Below are 18,998 nucleotides of genomic sequence, written 5' to 3' on the forward strand. Positions count from 1 at the left end.
CTAATCTGAGAGCAAAAACTACTTTTTACCATATATGTTGACTTAGCCTTAGATAGGCACTTCCTTCAGTAAGACAATGCACTTAGAGATTGCAGAGTGTTCCTCCCACTGGGGTTATATAATGGAATGTTTTCCTACCAGCTACAGACACAACCATTTAATTGTGCAGATAAATCTTACAAGCCGGCAGAAGTGTGATTTCACTTTTCCCCTTGGTAGGAGTGATTTGGTTTTTCTGATTCTGCAGTCAGTGCAGGGCCTCAGCTCCACATCCCTGCTCCTTTCCTGAGCTGCCAGATGGCTGCAGGACCTGATCTCACCTCAGGGCTGCTCCACAGAACAGACACTGGCTGATTCCATCCAAGCTTGAACACCACGTCTTTCTTCCATCATTCTCAAACACATTTTCATCCCTGACTAGAACTTGAATTGTACAAAACTAACTCAAAGCACTTCACAGATGCACCAGTTGCATGTTTGTCACTGACTGCTGGGCTCAGTTATGGCAGCACAAGCCCCATGCCACTGCCAGGGCTGAATTAATCAGGATTTACACTGACAAAGCTGAACACATTATTTGAGCCCTTTACAGAAGACTGACTGTCAGGAGACACCCATGACAGCCCAGTGTAACCTGCTGCACACTATGGAAATGGACACACCCAGGGGGCTTCTTATGAGGGAATTGAGAGGGGAAAAAAGGGAAAAACAATCATGGGGCAAACACATTTTGTGTGAAAAGCAAGTATGTAGTGAATCTGTTTTTCTGCCAAGTGTCACTATTAATGGTGACAAAGTCAGCTCTTGTTTTTGTTGCCATGGCCAGGGACAAAATCCTGTACCCAGCCTGTGAGGATTCTCACTCCCTCTGCCCTCACTCAGACCATACATTATGCAAAGGACATATGGTACAGTAGCAGAAAGCCCTTTGAACTCAAAGGGGTCAAAAGCAGCAATGCACTGTAGTCTCAGTAGTTTCAAGACAGATCTTGCACATCCATTTAGTGTGGAGTTGATCCCCCTCCCCTTTTTTCCCCCCTCCCTTCTCCTCTGTCCTAGGGCCCCCTCTAGTGCTCCTGGAGCAGGCACTGGAGCTCCCTGGTGACAGGGGACAGCCCTGGGCACTGGGCTGGAGATGCACCCACAGCCAGCACACACCTGGACAGCTGCTGCTGAGGCCAGGCAGCTCAAAGGCACCTCTGAGGCCTGGACCAGAGGCTCTGCAGTTGGGGAAACAAGCACTTGGTGATGGTGTCATGGTCAGTCAGATGGATTAAACAAACAGCAGCAGGAACTAAAACATCTGTGCAGGGAGACACACCCTGCCATCTCTGCAGAGATTTCCTGGCATTCTGTAGGTGTTTCTGTGAAAGAGCATTAGAGTGAAGGTAACTCATCCTGCAGAAGCCAACAAACCCAGATGCTGCTCTGATGGGCTCTGCAACCCCACCTGTTCCACCATGCCCTGCAAGGACAGCTGAGTCCCACAAGGCAGGACCTGGGCTAGTACAGCACCCTGAGGTTACTCCAAAAACCATAAATTACATCACAAATCAGCACCAGTGGATCCCTAGTCATTAACTGGAAGGAAAGATGGCAATCAGCACTCTGTCTACAGTGAACCTCTCACCATCATCTTCACATCCAACAGCAAAGCCTCCTCACCCCAGGTTTCCATCACCTAAGATGGATCAAAAAATTTATGTCTGCTGTGCTTTTTTTTGGTGTGTGGATCTCAAACAATTTTCTCACCCAGTCCCCTAAAATATGAAAGCACCTGCAGGAGCAGAAACGAGCTGTGCTCAGTGTGTAACTGTACACACAGGTTACACCACAGATGCTCCACCCTCAGTGGCATTTCCAGCCCAATACTGTGCTTTCTGCAGTGCTGTTAACAGTGCTGGGATCTCACCCTCAATGGTAAGATTTTGTCTGGTCTCACCTGGCCCCTCTCTGTTTCCTTCAGTCCATTTTGTCTCCTATCAGCTTCAGCTGCTGCTGTGCCTTCCTCATCTTTTCCTGGTCCCTTTCTCCCTGACCATATGTTGTTTATTTTGGCTGCAAAAGACATTAATTTCATTATTCATGAGAAATCTCACTCCAATTAAGAAAAAAAAAAAACAACCAAGAGACAACAACTGACAAACCCTAGCACATAATAAAACTAAGGAGGTACTTGGTATCTTCCTTGATCTGTTATTTTGGTTCTGGAAGGAAACATTATTACTATAGAAGAAAAAGCTACAGCATTTGTCAGACAGTGGGCAGAAGCCACTAATGACAGCTGTGCTCAACAAAATTAATTCTTAGTAAAACACTAGTCCTTGCCTGAGAAATTCTCAATGGTCTTAACAACACATGGATTATCTAATCCCTGTGCCAGAAAGTGAAATTGCAAACAGCCAAACCCCAGTACTATATATCTTAACTATACTTTAACAGTGAGACACCCACGTGCAAAGCCAGTGCCCAGTAACAGCACAGATACCAACTCTCCACAGCCAACTCAAAAGAATTCCTTTTCCCATATCCTTTGGAACAAAAATGCTTCTGCTATTCGCCTGAAAGTCTTAACAGTCTGGCCTTTCAGAAGCCAGAAAGGATTTGGTTTTTAATCAATTACTGTCAAGGAAAAAAAAGAAACCAAAAAAAAAACGAGAGAGAAAGCCTCACTCCACTTGGTCACAGACCCCACCTCTAAGTTTGCTTTAGGCATCAGACATTCCTGTCCCGATGGCTTCACAGGGAAAACCCAAACCATACCAGAGCAACATACTTCAGTTTGGCACATCAGAAAGACACCTGGGAAGAGATTTCAGAAGCAATGGTTACCCAGTAAACCCTGATGGCAGTGTTTACATTTGATCTGCAATTTGGTAAATTGGATCTTGCCTGGGCTTGAATTTCAAGCTCTTACCACCAGGATTAGAAAAATCTAAAAAATAATCTACTTCAAGTCATTGCTAACTGCTGTTTTACTACAAAGCCTTTCCTTGGTAATTCCACAAGATGCCATGGCCAAGCTTCGCGAGGTCATTACCAAGTGAACAGCTCTGTTTGGAAGGATTTGAAGTTCTTGCTCCAAATACCTTTAGGGATGAATTTTCAGACAAACATCATTACCTCAGAGCACCCAGGAGCCTTGGCACCTTCACTGCAGAACGTGGCTCCTTGAACTGAAGAGCTGCATCAGCTGTACTTACAGATTTCACACATGGAGAAGAAGAAAGGTTCCTTCAGAGCAGCAGCAACACCCTCGTGGAAGAAGGCCCAGAGCTGACAAACATGGCATTTAGTCAACAGCAGAAGGGCAGCACTGGGAGGAGGTGGCCTGAATAGTTCAGTCTCAGTAATTTCTTGAGCTTGAGAAAAAGTCCTTGAGCTACTCAAGAGCATAATGGGAATAAAAAAATCAAACCAGGTAAGAGAATTCAGTATAGCACAAGACAAGTTGCACAGTTGAGTAGTTTGAAGGTGAAAATGAGTCTAGAGCAGATCAGCAAATGCAGCTCTTGTTGCTGGCAGGAACAGTTACACTTACTGTCCTAGCTTTCCTAAACCAGCAAAATTTTAAATCCTTCTCAAAAAGCAGGGCTAGAAATCGAAGGAAAGCTCAAGATCAGCATTTTAGGAAGTCTGGAAAAAAAAAACCAAAACAAAACAGAAAGCCTAATGCCAAGGAATCCTTAAGAATAATAAAGGAAAACCAACAATTTTCAGTGGTCACATTCCATTAGAAAATCAAATGCTTTATACATCAAACCCAAATTAAAAATTTAAATGTGATCTTTAAGTTAGCAATACATTTAAGAATACACATTAGCCAAACAGTCTGTGCAGTCTATTCCATCTGGGTGAAAAAGGCCTATTCAGAACTACACCCTCCCCTCTCCATTTCTCATAAGCAGCTGATTTAGTTCATTCTGTGCTTTCTTCTAAAAAGCCTGAACATCATGCCTATCTGAAACTTCCTCAGCCTTTTACCTGTCAGTGACTACACAGTATTCTATACAGTGCATTTATAACAACCCACAGCACATCAGAGTAAACACTGCAAACATTTTACTACTGAAAACACTTGTTTGCTTTTACCATCAGTTGCCTCATCTTTTCTGTATCAGTTGCACTCACCTATCATTTGGAGCAAGTGAACAAGTCACACAAACAGTTGCTAACATATCCAAAATGGACATGCTCACTTCCTTGTAAACCACATTTTCTTCAAAACAAAATCCCCAGAATTTGAGAACAACCTTGCAATACAAAGTTTGCCACAGTTTCTTCTTATCCACAGTCCATTCATCATTCTTATCAATAACATCAATCACTGCAATAATGGATCAAGTGCAAATTTGTACAGCCAAATATCCTGAGTGATCCTGTTCCCCATGTGGTGTCTCCCTGTTATGCCTCTCATCAGCTTTCAAAAAAACACCAAGATGGGTGAAAAAGAATTCATATCTCAGTGGGAAATTGAAACTGCTGCAGGCAACTTTGGCACACGGGGTTCTGGGTGTCACACTCCAAACCCACCCCAAGAGCTCTGGCAATCCTTAGAAAACAAAGGGGCTCCCATCAAGTCCCCCCAACCCCTTTTTTGTTACCCAAAAAATAGAAGGAAAGAGGAGCAGTGCTTTTTCTAGAACCACGGCACCTTGTGCGCTCTCAAACAAACAGAGACAACAGTGCATTTCAACTTTATTAGAAAAGAAACCCAAAAGTTTATACAAAGCTCTGCATTTTACAGAAAACCAACCCCCCCAAACACAAAGAAATCCGACATTGCAAGCTGTATGCATTTTCTGTTTTCATATACAGACATATATATATGTACATACACATATATATATGTGTGTGGGCGCACGCGGGTGTATATATAGTGTGTGACTTTTTTTTTTTGCATGGTTTGCATTCATTATTTTACAAAGTTAACATTCAGTAGAAAAAAAAAAAAGGATTTTTGTTACCATTATTTTCTCATATAAATAACTGTGAGCAGTCCCTCTGCAGATAGATAAAAAACACCTTTTCGTGTCATTCTGTAAAAAACAGACATTACTGAAATGGTACTGAAATCTTGCAAGGTTTTTTTTCAATACCACCATAAAAATATCATCTAGCCCCCAATTCAAAATGCTTGTCCAAGGCATTAGAAGAGAAAGGACTGTAAGACAATTCTGGAAAGATCAGTTCTTTAAGCCAACATTCAGGTAGATAAATTTTGCTGGACCTCATACATTGGTGTGAAATGAGCACAAACAGGAGACCACCCTCTCTGTCTGCCTGGAAAAGCTGGTTCTTTTGTCTGTTTGAAAGAGTCAAATTCCAACAAAGCACCCAGCAGTGTGAAGGAGCTGACAGGCTCACAGCTCACCCTCCTTGCCCTATGACAAAGCCACAGACTTTCTCTGTGCAATTAAAATCTCTACCAGCTCAGCACATTTTTCCTACTCCATTCACCTTAAAAGGAGCTGTTGGATTAATCATGGCATGGTTAGACAGACATCAGGTTGCTGAATTACTGGGAGAAGAACTTAGCTAGAGGGGGAAAATACAAGACAACTCAAAGGAAGAGAACACTATAGAAAAGAGCTACCGGAGCAACTCCCAGGGCTCTGGCTTGGAGAAGCAGAACAGTAGAGAGATATGAATTGCAGCTCAGAACATCCTTGTGTTTTCTGAAGTTCCTGGTGACAGCATGATCCAGATTAACCAACTGCCTGGTAAACAATCAATCCTTCTTTCTGTCAAGCACCATGATGGGCAGAATGGAGAAGAGTCTGAAGGCAATACAAGTGGTTGTGGTGACAACAAAGGTAATGAAAGTGAAGAACACAATGATGCCAATTAAATGGAGAGTAATGCCAATGAAGATGTTTCAACTTCCAGAGATGCTGGCAACAAGAAGAATGGTTATGTGGTTGGTGTTGATGATGGCCAGAATTCATTCATATGTCCATGTAGTCATCATCTTCATCAGTATCACTTTCCAGTGAGGACTCCTGGCTTGAGGTCTCTAAGATTTCCAAAGCTGGCTGACAAAGGCTCTCCTTCTTTACATTCGCTGCAGACTGAGCAGACAAAATAGCAGACTGATCCCAAAAAGAGAGAGAGAGAATATATTGCTAAATAGTCAGGATAAACCCATGATCACAGGGACAAAAGCCCACTGGTTGCTATTCCTTCACATTCAATAACTGTCTCGTGTTGATATAAGATGTCATCCTAATGTAAAACAACGTAACATTTACCAGTAGGCTTCCCCACAGTTAATGTTCTGGTAGCTTCCACTAATCTAAGAACTGCAATGGCTCCACTAGGTCACTCAGCCATTTTTGTAATTTTTTCCAAATCCCTCAGAAAAGGGATAGGGACTAGAATAGCTCTCATTTCACCCACAGCCAGTATTTCACCAGTCCTTTAAGAACTGGCTCCTGCTGGTAACAGCTAGCACCTCCTTCCACTACTGATCTACCCCTGGCTATGAACTGGGGACATGAACTGTTGCTTCTTTCATACAAGTATTTTATTGAGGGGAGAATTAAGATAAAAACAATAATCTAAAAAATTACTGTTTCCCTTTTATTACCTTTAATTTTTGCTTGGTCTCTTCTGAAATGCTGCCCTTTGGAGAAAGGAGGGTGGGAGTGGGTGGAGTGACAGTGATCTCAGGTGGAAATTTTGTGACAGATGAAGGTATGAAAAGCTTTGGCATGTTGGGCAGAATGCGAGTTTTTACTCGGGTGCCATCTGTCTTGTTCTGCTGACTTCCCAAAGTCTGTGAACTGGAGCTGAGTTCAGGCTTGGAACTGGAGGCTAAACAGAAAACAGCAAGGAAAAAATATGTTAGGAAGTTATCTAGGATTTCAGATGTCAAAAAGAGGGCAGAGTTCACTGCTCAATGTAAGGCTGGCTCAAAAGGCCTTTCTTCAAGCCTTTCAATAACCAAAGCTTAGAACCAGCAAAAAGATTGTATGATGACAACTGGAAACTAGCAGTAATTAAAAAATATCTTACTGGATGGCAGAAACTCAACCTGACCAGGCACAACAAGTGGCAGTGTAGCACTGGCCATCCACATCTACTACAAACACCATCATCTCATCTGTGCATTCTGTGTCTCCATTCTGCAGTACAATGAACAAAGCTCTTCTGCTTTGCTTAGAGTCTTCATTTCCTCCACCACAGCATTGTCTCTTTAATTACTGAGAGAGCAACTCCTCAACAATTAGAGAAAAATATATGGTAACACTTGTCAAAATCTGCCCATTACTCTGCTCAGCTCGTGCCATAAAGCCCTCCTTGGTGTGCTCATGCCCCTGGCTCCCACCCGAGTTAGCATCATTTCCACATTTCCACATCCTCCCCAAGTGTCTCAGCTTGGGCTCTCTACAACACACACTTTCTCAGAATGTTTATTGAGTACATCTCATAAGAAGGATCCAGCCCCTCCCCACATTACAAAATTATGTACACACAACAATAACCAGTAGATGACAATGCTCTGATGTTAAAAAGTGGGTATTTATTAAAAGAGATTTCTTACTAATAGTGCTGCTACTAATAATGCTGCTTTACATGGAGCCAAAATTATTTTTTAGAAACTATATAAATGGAAACACCAGAGCATTTCTCAGTCTGGCAATAATGACAGGTGTTCATACACATTTTTTCAGACTCAGTATTGTCAAATCCATCCCTGGCAGATATTGGGAACCAATATGGCCACTTACACACAGCAAAATAAAATGCCAGTTTCCTAATGCTATCCTGAGAAACAGCAGCACTACAGCAAGCTACTAAGGGATGTAAAATTGAAATGCATGTTCTCAACAGCACACAGGAATGCAAGAGCTGCCACAACACATGAGGCATGGCTTTCCATCAAGGTCAGTGACCCATCTCCATGGGCAGCCCATCCTTCCCACAGTAATCAGACACAGGATAATCTGCCTCTCAAAATAAGGAAAAACAAGATACTCCAAACATGAATATCTAGATTATGCTTGCCTGAAATAACAGGTTTTACATTTTTTTCAATTAAAACACCAACTTCTTCTCTTGGGAAGAGGGCAGAGGAGGGATAGAACTGCTGTAATGCTGGTTTTTATGTTTACTCAGACTGAGTCAGTTTTGTGAAAAACCATTTCCTTCTGCTAAATATCCCAGTAGTGTAATCCAAAGTGTTATCATACTGCCCCATATAAGACTTCAATTAAAAGAAAAATTCTGCTTTAAAGGCTGCACAAACTATATTGCATGAAAGTTGGTACTGGAGGTTTTTGATTTGGCTTTCCTGCCATGGTATTTAGCATGGCAGACATGCACCAACCACAGTCAGCACTGAGGGATGACAGGGTGAGGAAGCTCAGGCATTGCCAGGAATGCATCAAACTCTGCAATACTGGGCTGGAAGGCAGGCAGAGAAACTGAGGAATGCCAATGCCAGCTGCCCAACCAGTCAGTGCCTACAGCCTGCTGCACAGCTCACCACCCCATGTGAGAATCCTCTGAAGCACAGAAGTCCTACCTGGGGTACAAACATGTCCCGAATTTGTGCTGGGCACGGGCTCCACTTGCCAGCAAACAGGCTCTGGCGATGGTGCGACAGTAGCCATTTTCATCTGCTGACAAAGCCGTGACTCCTGCTGCTGAAATCCAAGCCCCTCCAAAGGCACTTCAAGCTCTTCTTCCTCTTTAGTAATGAAATATAATTCACAGATTAAGAGACATCCTGATCTCTCTCCTAAGCCTCAATCCTTTTGCTGTCTAGCCAACAGGCAGAAGAATCCTTTTAACCCTTGCTCTGTTTCTAAACCATAACATGACTGAGTGAAATATTGGCAAGTTAAGATGGCAAAAGCAACTTTTTCATACTTAGTGCCATCAATTCAAACTCTTAAAAAAAGGCAAATGTCATTTAAAAAGTGAAGGAAAAATTTTTGAGTCTGACATTTTGTCATCTCTGCACATCTGGAAAACCACAGAGAGCTGAGCACTTCTTTGGAGCTGTGAGGGCTGGAAGGAGGAGCTGCCACGTGCAGAGCAAAATCCATCACCCTTAATGAAGGACCAGCTGTGACCCATGGGTCCCTCTCTGATCTCCAGCCACAGGTACACTGAGCACAGCTCACTGCTAAGGACACTCATTACTGAGAACCTCGACTAACAGGGCCAAATCAATTTTTTGTGAAACCCTTATCAAGTGATACTGAATGCCCACCCTTCACTGATATGTCCACTGTACCTCTATAAATGTATTAGCCTAAAATTCCCACCTCCTGCTATTTTAGGAGCTGGGATGTTTATAACTCAGAGTCCATGTGTGTGTACAGTCTTGTTATTCCATACCAGCTGTACCTGCTTTTCAATTAATGCAGTGTTAAACCAGCTTTCATCCACACTGAGCTGCATGCTGTACATAACAGGAATCATTTTCACTGAACTACTGAGAGCTGTCAGTGCCCTCTTGGGGCAGGGCAGCAACCCTTTCAAGGCTATGGACACACAAACAAGCTCTTATTCTATCTAAAAAATGAACATATTCTTCAACAAACAAAGGGCTGCCTATCTAATTTGAATCACCTCAGGTTAAGGTGTGCACAGGCAGCTATCATGGACCAGCACATGCAGTGGATAGTCACAGTCTCATTTGCTCTAAAATTCTTTGTATGGCGATGCTCTAAATTAATTTGGGATTTTGACCATGCAACGTCTTAAAAAGGAATACATATTTTAACTTTCCCTCATTGGAAAACTGCTCCCACCCCCTCAAGTGTTGAAAACACTTCTCCATCTCCACCAATACAGAGAAGATCTTGGAATTTACCATGGTAATATTCTCCTGTACAAGAGTTCCCCTTGCAGAAACTGCTTCAGAAAACATCACAGCTTAGCAGTCTGATCTATGCAATTTGAAAGATGCAACTTTTTTACAGAGTTATCATTTCTATGGTTCTTGAATAACTTGTATGAAAAAAAGCTCAGGAAAGCAGTGTTCTTTCATCCACTAATTTTCACAGGTGAAGAAAAAACCCCATCATCTAGAGTTGTAGCTGAAAGCTCTTATGAGCCTTAGGATAAATGAGATTGCTTGCAGCAAAGTGTCCAACAGCTCCCAAAAAGGAAAGGTCCCCAACAACAGCACAGTTCACAGGCAGCCCCTGTTCTGAGATGTTCCACTCACCACCAAGCACAAAATGGAACAGTCTAATGCAGATCAATGCAGTTCTCATTCCCAGCACTCTTTTGCACATTTCTCTCTGGATACTTCAAAATACAACACTGGAAGTAGGAAAATAATTCTTGCATCTGTACATGTATTAATAGACAAATCAGCTGAGAAACAACGCAGAGGAAGTGTTGAACTGTAGGAATCTTGGTAGGAAAATCCCAAAGCATTGTTTCCCCTCTGAAGCAGCAGAGCAGAGCTGCAGGATCCCTGCCTTGCCTGCCCTTCCCAGCTGCACTCAGGGACTGAAGGCCAGGCTGGGAAGGAGCAGAGCCCGTGGGCAGCAGGAGCAGCCCCAGGCCAGCACTCACACATCCCATCCCATCCCACTGCTGTGTTGACAGGCTGCAGGCTAAACCCAGAGCACTCCCACACTGAAATGGCTACAAGACACTCCATCAAAGATAGGAGCAAACATTGCAACATCTCAAGAAAAGCAAGATGAAAATGATGATGATTTCAGATTACTCCACCAGGCAGAGGAGAAGTCAACTCATTTCTAATTTACTCCAGTACTCCAGAATTGCCATCTTAAGTAGCCAGGGTAAGTACTAACAGAATCTTTGTTATCCACTTATTAACCCAGAATACAAACCAGTAATTAACTTAGCAGGTACAAAACTATATACAAATAAACTGCAAATCCCACAGTCTCAACTACACTGCTAACTGAGAGCAGTTTTGTATCTACTACTTAACTACATTAGGAACTTATTAGTTCACAATACAGAATAAGAGCTCTGATTTGCATTATTATTTAATGACAAAACTCTACTTCTTATGCTGATTACAATATTTGCTTAATTATAAGATATATCATTGCTTAAACTGATTTGCTGTACTTTATTTTAACTAAATTATGGCCCACTGACAAAAAGCTCCTTTGAGCAGCCTAATTCTAGGAAGAGGCTACAAGACTGGTATCAGTCTATGTTCTCTCAAGAGCAGCCAGCATCCTCATATACATCTCCATCTGCCAGAATATATTTTTTCAAGTTTTGAAGATGCAGTTTTACAGTGGAGTAAAATCAGATTTAAATTTGAATAAAATATCTGACAGCAATTTTTAATGTAGAAGTGAATGGAAATGAAAGGGCAGGAGTCTGGCACACTGTATACTTCTATCACTGCACTTCTGGAAACAATATTTGTTAATAATCTATTAGAATGTGCCTTTCAGTTCAATAGAAATCAAGAACCACTGTTCTGTTAATCAATCTCTGCTGTCAGAGATGTTCAATACAGTCACAGAATTCTATTCCCTGACTGGGTCATACACTTTATTCTTTCAGGACTGTGCAATTTTATTTTTTTTTTATATAAATAGAAACAATGCAACTAAAGTGACCAAGTTAAAAATAAAGTTAATAAGCAAAATATTTTTAGACTTCTTGAAAATAACAAGAATTGGTTGTTTCAGTGTACATACCACAATTTATACTTTAATATATTGCATAGATATTTGTTCTTTTTTCATTACAGATAAAAAGAAGGACAATTAAGAAATATACAGTTGGATCTCCTCATTATTTGTCTAAAGCAGATTTCTGAAGAGAATATTTTAATATTTGTTTTGAGGAAGATGCTGTTAAAGCCCTGAACATAATGTCCTAGTTCCTCTAATAAAAACTTTCCCCAGGGAGGTGAAGACTCCACTAACTCGTGAGCCACAATATTCTGCACAAGTGGGAGAACACCAGAATATAAGTGCAACACATTCTGCAGGTGCTCAGAAGCTCAGATTTAATATCAGTTAATAAATCTTCTGCTATTACCCAGTACTTGTACTGTCTTGGCAGGTTTTCAAACATTAGCTCTACAAACCCAGTTTAAAATAAAACCAGTTTCTGAAGATACAATATGCAAGAGACACTTGTCCCCAGGCTGAGGATGGGGCAGGTACTGTACTCTGGAGACCCATTTAGCACTCTCACAACACAACACAAAAATTAAGCACACAGAGAAAAGCACAGATTTGCAATGCACGTCACTATTGATACTGAAAAGTTCCTCTCCAATCGAGCTGAATTACAAGTATTTTTTTTTAGCCTTCCCTTTCCCAACAACTGCCTAAATACATATAAAATAGTACACGACACAGAAAGAGGGACATCATACCTTTCAACATCTCCCTGCTTTAGTGAGGAAGAAACAAGCTGACAACAATTCAATGCAACAACCTACTCCAGCTTTCCTCTCCAACCTCTTCCCACTTGTTGCCAGGGTAACCAGTGTTTGCAGATGCCTATAGCGGGCGCCTGGGTTCATGACTTCATCACAGTTAATATCCTCTCCCAGCTCCTCATCCACAGAATGCTCTCCATGCATTTATCCACACACTAGAAACTCACAGATTACACAACCCTGCGGCCGTGCTCGCGCTGCCACCGCTCACTTCGCTATTCCGCTGCACATCAAAAGCAAAAATAACGCCGGCAAAAATAATCACTTGGCAATTTGAAGATGTGGAGAAAGTTTAAAAGCAGTACTACTGTAAGCAGCAAGCAGCTGCTCTGGTCCCTTTGCATTGAACACTTAATAATTTGATTTCATCATGCTGTCAGGTAGGAGGCATTAACATTGGTGTTACAAAACATTTTGTAGGGAGTTTAAAAAAATTCTTTAGTCATGCACTAAATCTCTTACATTACAACTGAAACACAAGAAAATGTGACTAGCACCTGGAAAAAAACATTTTCCAGTTTCTAACAGAAGCAGTTAGAAGTATTACAGCACAGATATGTTAAAGAATATAGGCAACACAGAATGGAAGCACAAAGCACCATTTCACTATAGGAAAGAAAAAGGAGCCGAGCTTTGAACTCCAGGACAAAATACTAACATCATTTCAAAAGAAAATACAAGGATAAGTGAACAGACAACAACCTCAAGTGCTTAAATAATTAGCACTTGCACCACTTGCCTTCATCCCTCTGCAAAATACCTTCCCCAGCAGTTCCATGTGCCAAGACAAAAAACCTGTAAATACAGCAGTAGGATTTAGCTGGTTTGTACTACCTTGCCTTCCAACCACTTCAAAAGAGTAAGGATTGAATTCTGTGTGACTCCAGACTCCAGGAAACACTTCTGTTCCCAGTCCCAGTAACAACTGGTTTACTCTGCACCAGTGGCCACCCACAGCACACACAATTCTTCACACAACTCATTTACTGCACAAGGCACAGGCTATTTTTTTTTCCCACCCAATGGAAACAGGTCCAATCCTTTGCTCCCTGACATAGTGGAGGAAGTATCTTACCACATTTCCAAGGAATAACACTAATGTGAAAACAATTCATTTTCTTTATTCCATCTGCCTTGCTCTCCAGTGTGCTGGGAATTAATACAGCTTTTTTCCCCACACAGCAGCTGCAAAGGCCATGGAAAGCCTGAATTTGAAGGAGCTCAGAGTTTCCTTATGAGCTATGCTACTAAGTCAGCACAAAGACTGCACTGGAACACAGGTTGGCTCAGCTGGACAGAGTTAAGGATGCAGAAACACAGAAACAACAGAGCCTTTAGCCATGAGGTACCAAAGCACAGCAGACACTGAGGCTACCTAGCTCATCACAGCATGTGGCAGGTACACTTGCTAGCCTTGCTTGTTCTAAATTCATTCCAAATATCCTGCCATTACATTTTTTTTTCTAAAAAAGCACTGCCAAGTGCTTTTAGTGCATATAGCTGTAGAAAGTATTTGACTTGAAATGCCAAATGCAGGAAATTACACTCAAAGCTGACACACAAAGTCGTATGTAAGAAATTAAGCATCGGAGTAATTTTGGAGGTGAAAAGCTGCAGAGCACAAGTTCTATTGCCCTCTGAAATAAAAGAAATTCAAGCAGTCTGGTGAACAGAAGTTTGCAGTGCAATAGCACAGTACAGTGCTATATTTATCACTAGGTCCTGAGCAGGGAGAGTGTACTGTACAACCAAATGAGACATACTCCAAAACTCTTCCTAATGCTGAGGTCAGCTGTCACAGAACATTAATGAGACTGAAATTTAAAATGGGTGGCTGCTTTGAAAGTGCTGCCTGGAAACAGCCCCTGGCCCAAACTAACTCCCAGATCCCTCTAACAGCCATACTGGGGCCACTGGAACTCCTGTGTCCAAAAACATTGCTGCCACCACCACCAGCTGTCTAGAGGTGTAGAAACCTGGCATGCACATGGCTAAAGAAAAACCCTGAGGTTCAATCCTAACATTCTCCTGTTTTTAAAAACAAAACTTTAATTTAAAAGAGCAAACAATGGGCCTAGATCAAAAAGACTACAGTTTGATATTCAATTATATGAACTTTCAAATGGCATTACCAAAACATAGCTAATTGATATTTGTTTAATAGCTGACTCAGCAAGGACACATCATCTGGAGAGCATCACAGCAGCACCTGTGCACAGGAACAGTCTCTTGCTTCTGAAATTTCTCTATGAGTTACCCAACAAAGGCTGTAAGACCTCTCCTTTGCCATCAATATTCACCCTCCTTTGCCCTGACAGCCAGCTAAGCACAAGGAAATCTGCAAAAGCAGCTGGCAGAAAAATCTCTTCAGTGAATGTAATGACACCCCACAATTTTCTAAGCACTTTATAAGCAACACAATATCTGTGTAGAGGACTTATAACTACATCTCTCTTCAGTCTGCCTTGGTGCAGGAATATATGTAAATTTTGTGTTGCTGACAGCAATCTAAAACAAGTGAAACTGAGCCATATTGTAACCATACAGCATTGCTACCACATTCCTTTACAAACACCTCCAAAAATGTGATTCAGTAGTGCAAGCCATCCATAGGGCAATGACTCTCCAGGATTTTCAGGGAGATCTAAGAGTGCACAGGGCCAGAGAGCCTCCTGGAGCACAGACCTGCCCTGAGAGCACCAAACCCTGGCTCCAAAGCATCACCTCATCTGCCTCTGCTGGGCAGCTGCTGCCCCTGCCCTATTTGCTCTTACTGATCCAACACAGGTGCATAACAATTATGATAGTTTTAATGTCAAAGGATTTTCTGCACTACACTGGATTGAGTAAATAAAACTTAAGGAATCTGAAGTGTAGGTATCAGAAATAGACACAAAGTGTACTGAGAAATTCTTTTGGAATGAGTTTGTTTCTACAGGAGGCAAAGCAGCACACTTTTACAAAGGGAAGAGGAAGAGCCATGCCTGACTGGTACTGTCTGAGCACTGCAAAAAGGAATTAAGAAGTCATTCACAAACAGGAAACCCCTGCTGACATTCAGCAGTCAAGTTGTTTTCAGAGTGCACCCATTGTGAAAAATAAAGAGCTTCACAAAAAGCATGGATCAGACAAGGGGAAGTGAGAATACCAATGCCAGGGAGGCTGCAGCAGCAAGAGATCAGAGAGAGCCCATGCAGAGCTCACTGGAGGAAGCCTGGCTGATTCCTATTGATGACTCTTCAGTCACTAACAGGTGGGCAGGAGCTTCTACCCCAGGACAGCACCAATGGGTATTTTAAACATTTAAAGCATTGAAAGAAGAGGTTTTAAAGCCCAGGAGAAATCCAGCCTTGGGAACTGAGCTGTCAAAAATCAGAACAAGTCAGCATTGGAAATTGAGGAGAAATTAGTGGAAGTAAGATGCACACAAATGCCACAAGAAATCAGAGTAGAAGATCAGGTGTATTTAAGAGAGAAGCTTCATGCCAGGTAACTGCAATATGAAGGTAGCTCACATGAGGCCACAGGTTCTTGGTATGCATAACTTTTTCTGTTTCATCTTTTTTTGAGTCATGTGTTGAGAACAACTCTATGCTCTACAGCACAATTTTGAATTCAACAGAAAAAACAAGGTAAGGCACTGACTGCAATTAAGAAGGTTAAATGTTACTACTTACAGTAATTTTAATAGTACCTGAAATTTTGAATTGAAATGCATAGTTAAAGTAAGGCTTGGCCAACAGGGCAGAAGATATTTGTGCAAGAAAAAAGTTTTCAAAACACTGAACTACAGACTCATAAAATCTGTGTTTGTGTTTGGAAATTCATGACAAGCAAACTCAGGAGCCACTGAGATCAGTGTGAGGTTAAGCTCAATTTATGATGTCAAAGTACAATTTCCATTATTTCCCCCAGAAACAGGATGCTCACTGATGTCTGGAAACTGCAAGGAATTGAGGTGGGCCCTTGTGCCATGCACTGTTTCAATACAGAGATGCTGCCAATGCAAAATGATGGTTTACATTCTCTCCAGTGATGCCTTAGGAAAACATTCAGAGAACCCACTATCAACCTAAAGTCATCTATCAGTTGCTAAAATAAACAAAATTACAGACTTCTGGAAAAAGATGCTCCTTACACCTAGAAGTTCTCCAGTTATCCTACAGGGTGAAGTGTCACATTCCAGCACTACTGAATGTTACTGAATTCTTAGGACTTCCCACTTCAAAACCCTTTTTAATTGGAACATTTGCCTTTCAAAGATTCTGCACCTGCCTGCACACACTTACACAATTTAATTTCATTGCTCTCTCTGCAATAGTCTGCTCATCTTTCCATGCAACTGTCCTCACTTTTATTTATTTCTTGTGCTTCTGAAACTCTCAAAGTTTTGCAGGTTGAATAATATTTACAGCTCTACTTCCCCTGTTGTGCCCCTTTCACAAACATCAGAAATTACAGCAGGATATTCCCATGGCCTATGGAGTGCCACTTCCCTGCATAACACAAAGAACTGTCTTCCCTAGCTTTGAATTTCTAAGTTTGGACAGCTTTATCATGACCTTGTTTTCATATTGAACTGCTTAGACCTTAAATGGACAAAAATTAATAGTGGAGAGTCTTCTACTTGGATTTTATATTCCAAATTGGTAAATAGCTGGCTTTAAGCAAAACACAGAACTTTAAATAATTCCAGGTATAAAAACCTTCTCTTGGTATCAGAACTCAAATGTGAGTGTTTTCCAGTTCATTCCTCATAAAAATCATTATTGAAATAAGGACAGTGAAGAAGAAAATGTCAAGAATTTCCAGCAATTTAGAATCATGTAATACTGGAACAGTGTGACAGGCTGGAGGGAGTTTACCTTAATTGTCCTATTTTAGCTTCCCCAGAGAAATGTTAGGCTGAGCTAGGAAGGCCAAGAGGCCCAAGCACATTCATACCCAAATGTAGGAAGGTGTCTTGCTGAAACTGCCTCCATCATCCCTCTGCTGCTGGACTCCACCCTGCTGTACTCTGTACCAGCCATGCACCAGACAAAAATCTCAGGAAAATATTTACATCAGAAATGAGTGGCATTGCATCAACAATGCTTGGATAAACAGATCCTTTTCCTGGGTGAAATCAGAGAAAATGAGAGCAGCTAATATTCTCTGATGTGTAATACCTCCACATGAACATGTAGGTACAGGTAGCAGTGATGAAACAAAAAGTTGAAAACAGTTTACTCTAGAAATGGGAGGAGTTTTTACACAAACAGAACTAACAGAAGGGAGATGAAAAAGGGTTGTAACAGAATTATAAATAATTCTTTTTAGAGGAGATGGATGCAAAGGAAGGAGAATTAAAAAGAAAAGAAGAAGAAAGGACACAGCAGTAATTGGTGTCTCTCTCAGCTAGAGAAATGACCTGTCAGGTAGGGCTGAGAGCCAGATACAACACATGCATTCAGCACTGAGCTCTGGAGAGAGAGCCTCTTGATCTTCAGTTTCAGGAGTGTAATTCTGGCAGCTAACCCTTCAATCTCCCTCAACCAAGATGATGTACAGAAAACATCAAAGAAGAATGAACAATATCTAACTCTACAACCTTAACAAAGCCCAGAAAGTCAAAAGATTAAAATAAATGTTCCAATCACTGTGATGTGGCCTGGAGAATTGCAGGGAGGAAAGCACATCAGAAATGCTCGTGAGGTCTGTTTGAAAACCAGAAGAATAGGTGAGTTCTTAGCAGCATTGTCATTCCCACACCAGTCTCCTTAGTAAGTACATAACAGCTTCACACAGGATTCATTTTTTCCTCCCCTGTTGTCTAGGCACAAACCCAAATTACTCCCTGCTGAACAAGCCAGACAAGACATCTCATGACACCAGGCAGCTCCATTCTTTTGCTTCCCGAGGCCAGTAACAAATGTAATTTACACACAGACTAAGCCATTCCAGCCTCATCAATCCCCTTTTCTCTTTTCCCTTCCTAAGACAATCTCTCCCTGGAATTATGAAAAAAGGAAAATTAGACAACTATAATACAACTGCTGATACTAGATGTTAATTTTCAATTTTGTTCTGTACTCAGAGATTAGCAAATTGGGAAAACCTATTTCTCCCTAACTTGCTCTTCACTGCTGATGAATTCAGACTATGAGCATTCAAATACCCAGGTTGATTACATAAGCAAAGAAATGACTTACCAGAAGTATAAAGACAAAAACTTTACAAAGTCACAATTCCAAACTAAGAAAACATCCTGTCTCACAAATCTGGCCACTATTTCCACTGTACCTTCACGCATCATTTTCCACAATACCTGTTCTGTATGTGGTTCATTCATAACTTATCTGGGCTCCCTTGACTTGTCTAAGGCATTTGGTGAGTAGTGCTGGGCCCAGGCTTGTGAGCAGATGGAGTGAGCCCAGGCAGCAGCAGATGCTTTTTCAGACAGTGTTTCTGCTAAAGTTGCAAGAAAGTACAGGCTATGGCAGGTGCCCTGCCACCTTAACGTGCACACTGTCCCACAAATATTCCCAACCACCTCTTTGGGCACCCAAAGCAAGTCTGAAATTGGGTCTAATCTCACTTCATT

At 41.6% G+C, this 18,998-nt stretch overlaps 2 protein-coding genes across 5 annotated transcripts in view; both read right to left on the minus strand.

Annotated features, from left to right (window-relative positions):
- LOC117004752 (T-box-containing protein TBX6L) overlaps nt 1-2,656 on the minus strand; it is a 28,299-nt gene extending 25,643 nt beyond the window's left edge. The window contains exon 1 of the mRNA XM_033075823.1: nt 1,943-2,656. The gene's annotated coding sequence lies outside the window, so the exon portion shown is untranslated. The remainder of the gene's footprint in view (nt 1-1,942) is intronic.
- Nucleotides 2,657-4,686: 2,030 nt separating this feature from the next.
- CABIN1 (calcineurin binding protein 1) overlaps nt 4,687-18,998 on the minus strand; it is a 107,999-nt gene continuing 93,687 nt past the window's right edge. For 3 of the 4 annotated variants that reach the window (XM_033075819.2, XM_033075820.2, XM_033075818.2), the window contains 3 exons: nt 8,531-8,695; nt 6,590-6,816; nt 4,687-6,092 (listed from right to left, as the gene is read on the minus strand). In XM_033075819.2, coding sequence (XP_032931710.1) covers nt 5,949-6,092; nt 6,590-6,816; nt 8,531-8,695 — 536 coding nt within the window. In that variant the 3' untranslated portion in view covers nt 4,687-5,948. The remainder of the gene's footprint in view (nt 6,093-6,589; nt 6,817-8,530; nt 8,696-18,998) is intronic. The other variant, XM_033075822.2, reaches the window with a different exon arrangement.

This window comes from Catharus ustulatus, chromosome 18 (assembly GCF_009819885.2).
Source record: "Catharus ustulatus isolate bCatUst1 chromosome 18, bCatUst1.pri.v2, whole genome shotgun sequence".
Classification (NCBI taxonomy): domain Eukaryota; kingdom Metazoa; phylum Chordata; class Aves; order Passeriformes; family Turdidae; genus Catharus; species Catharus ustulatus.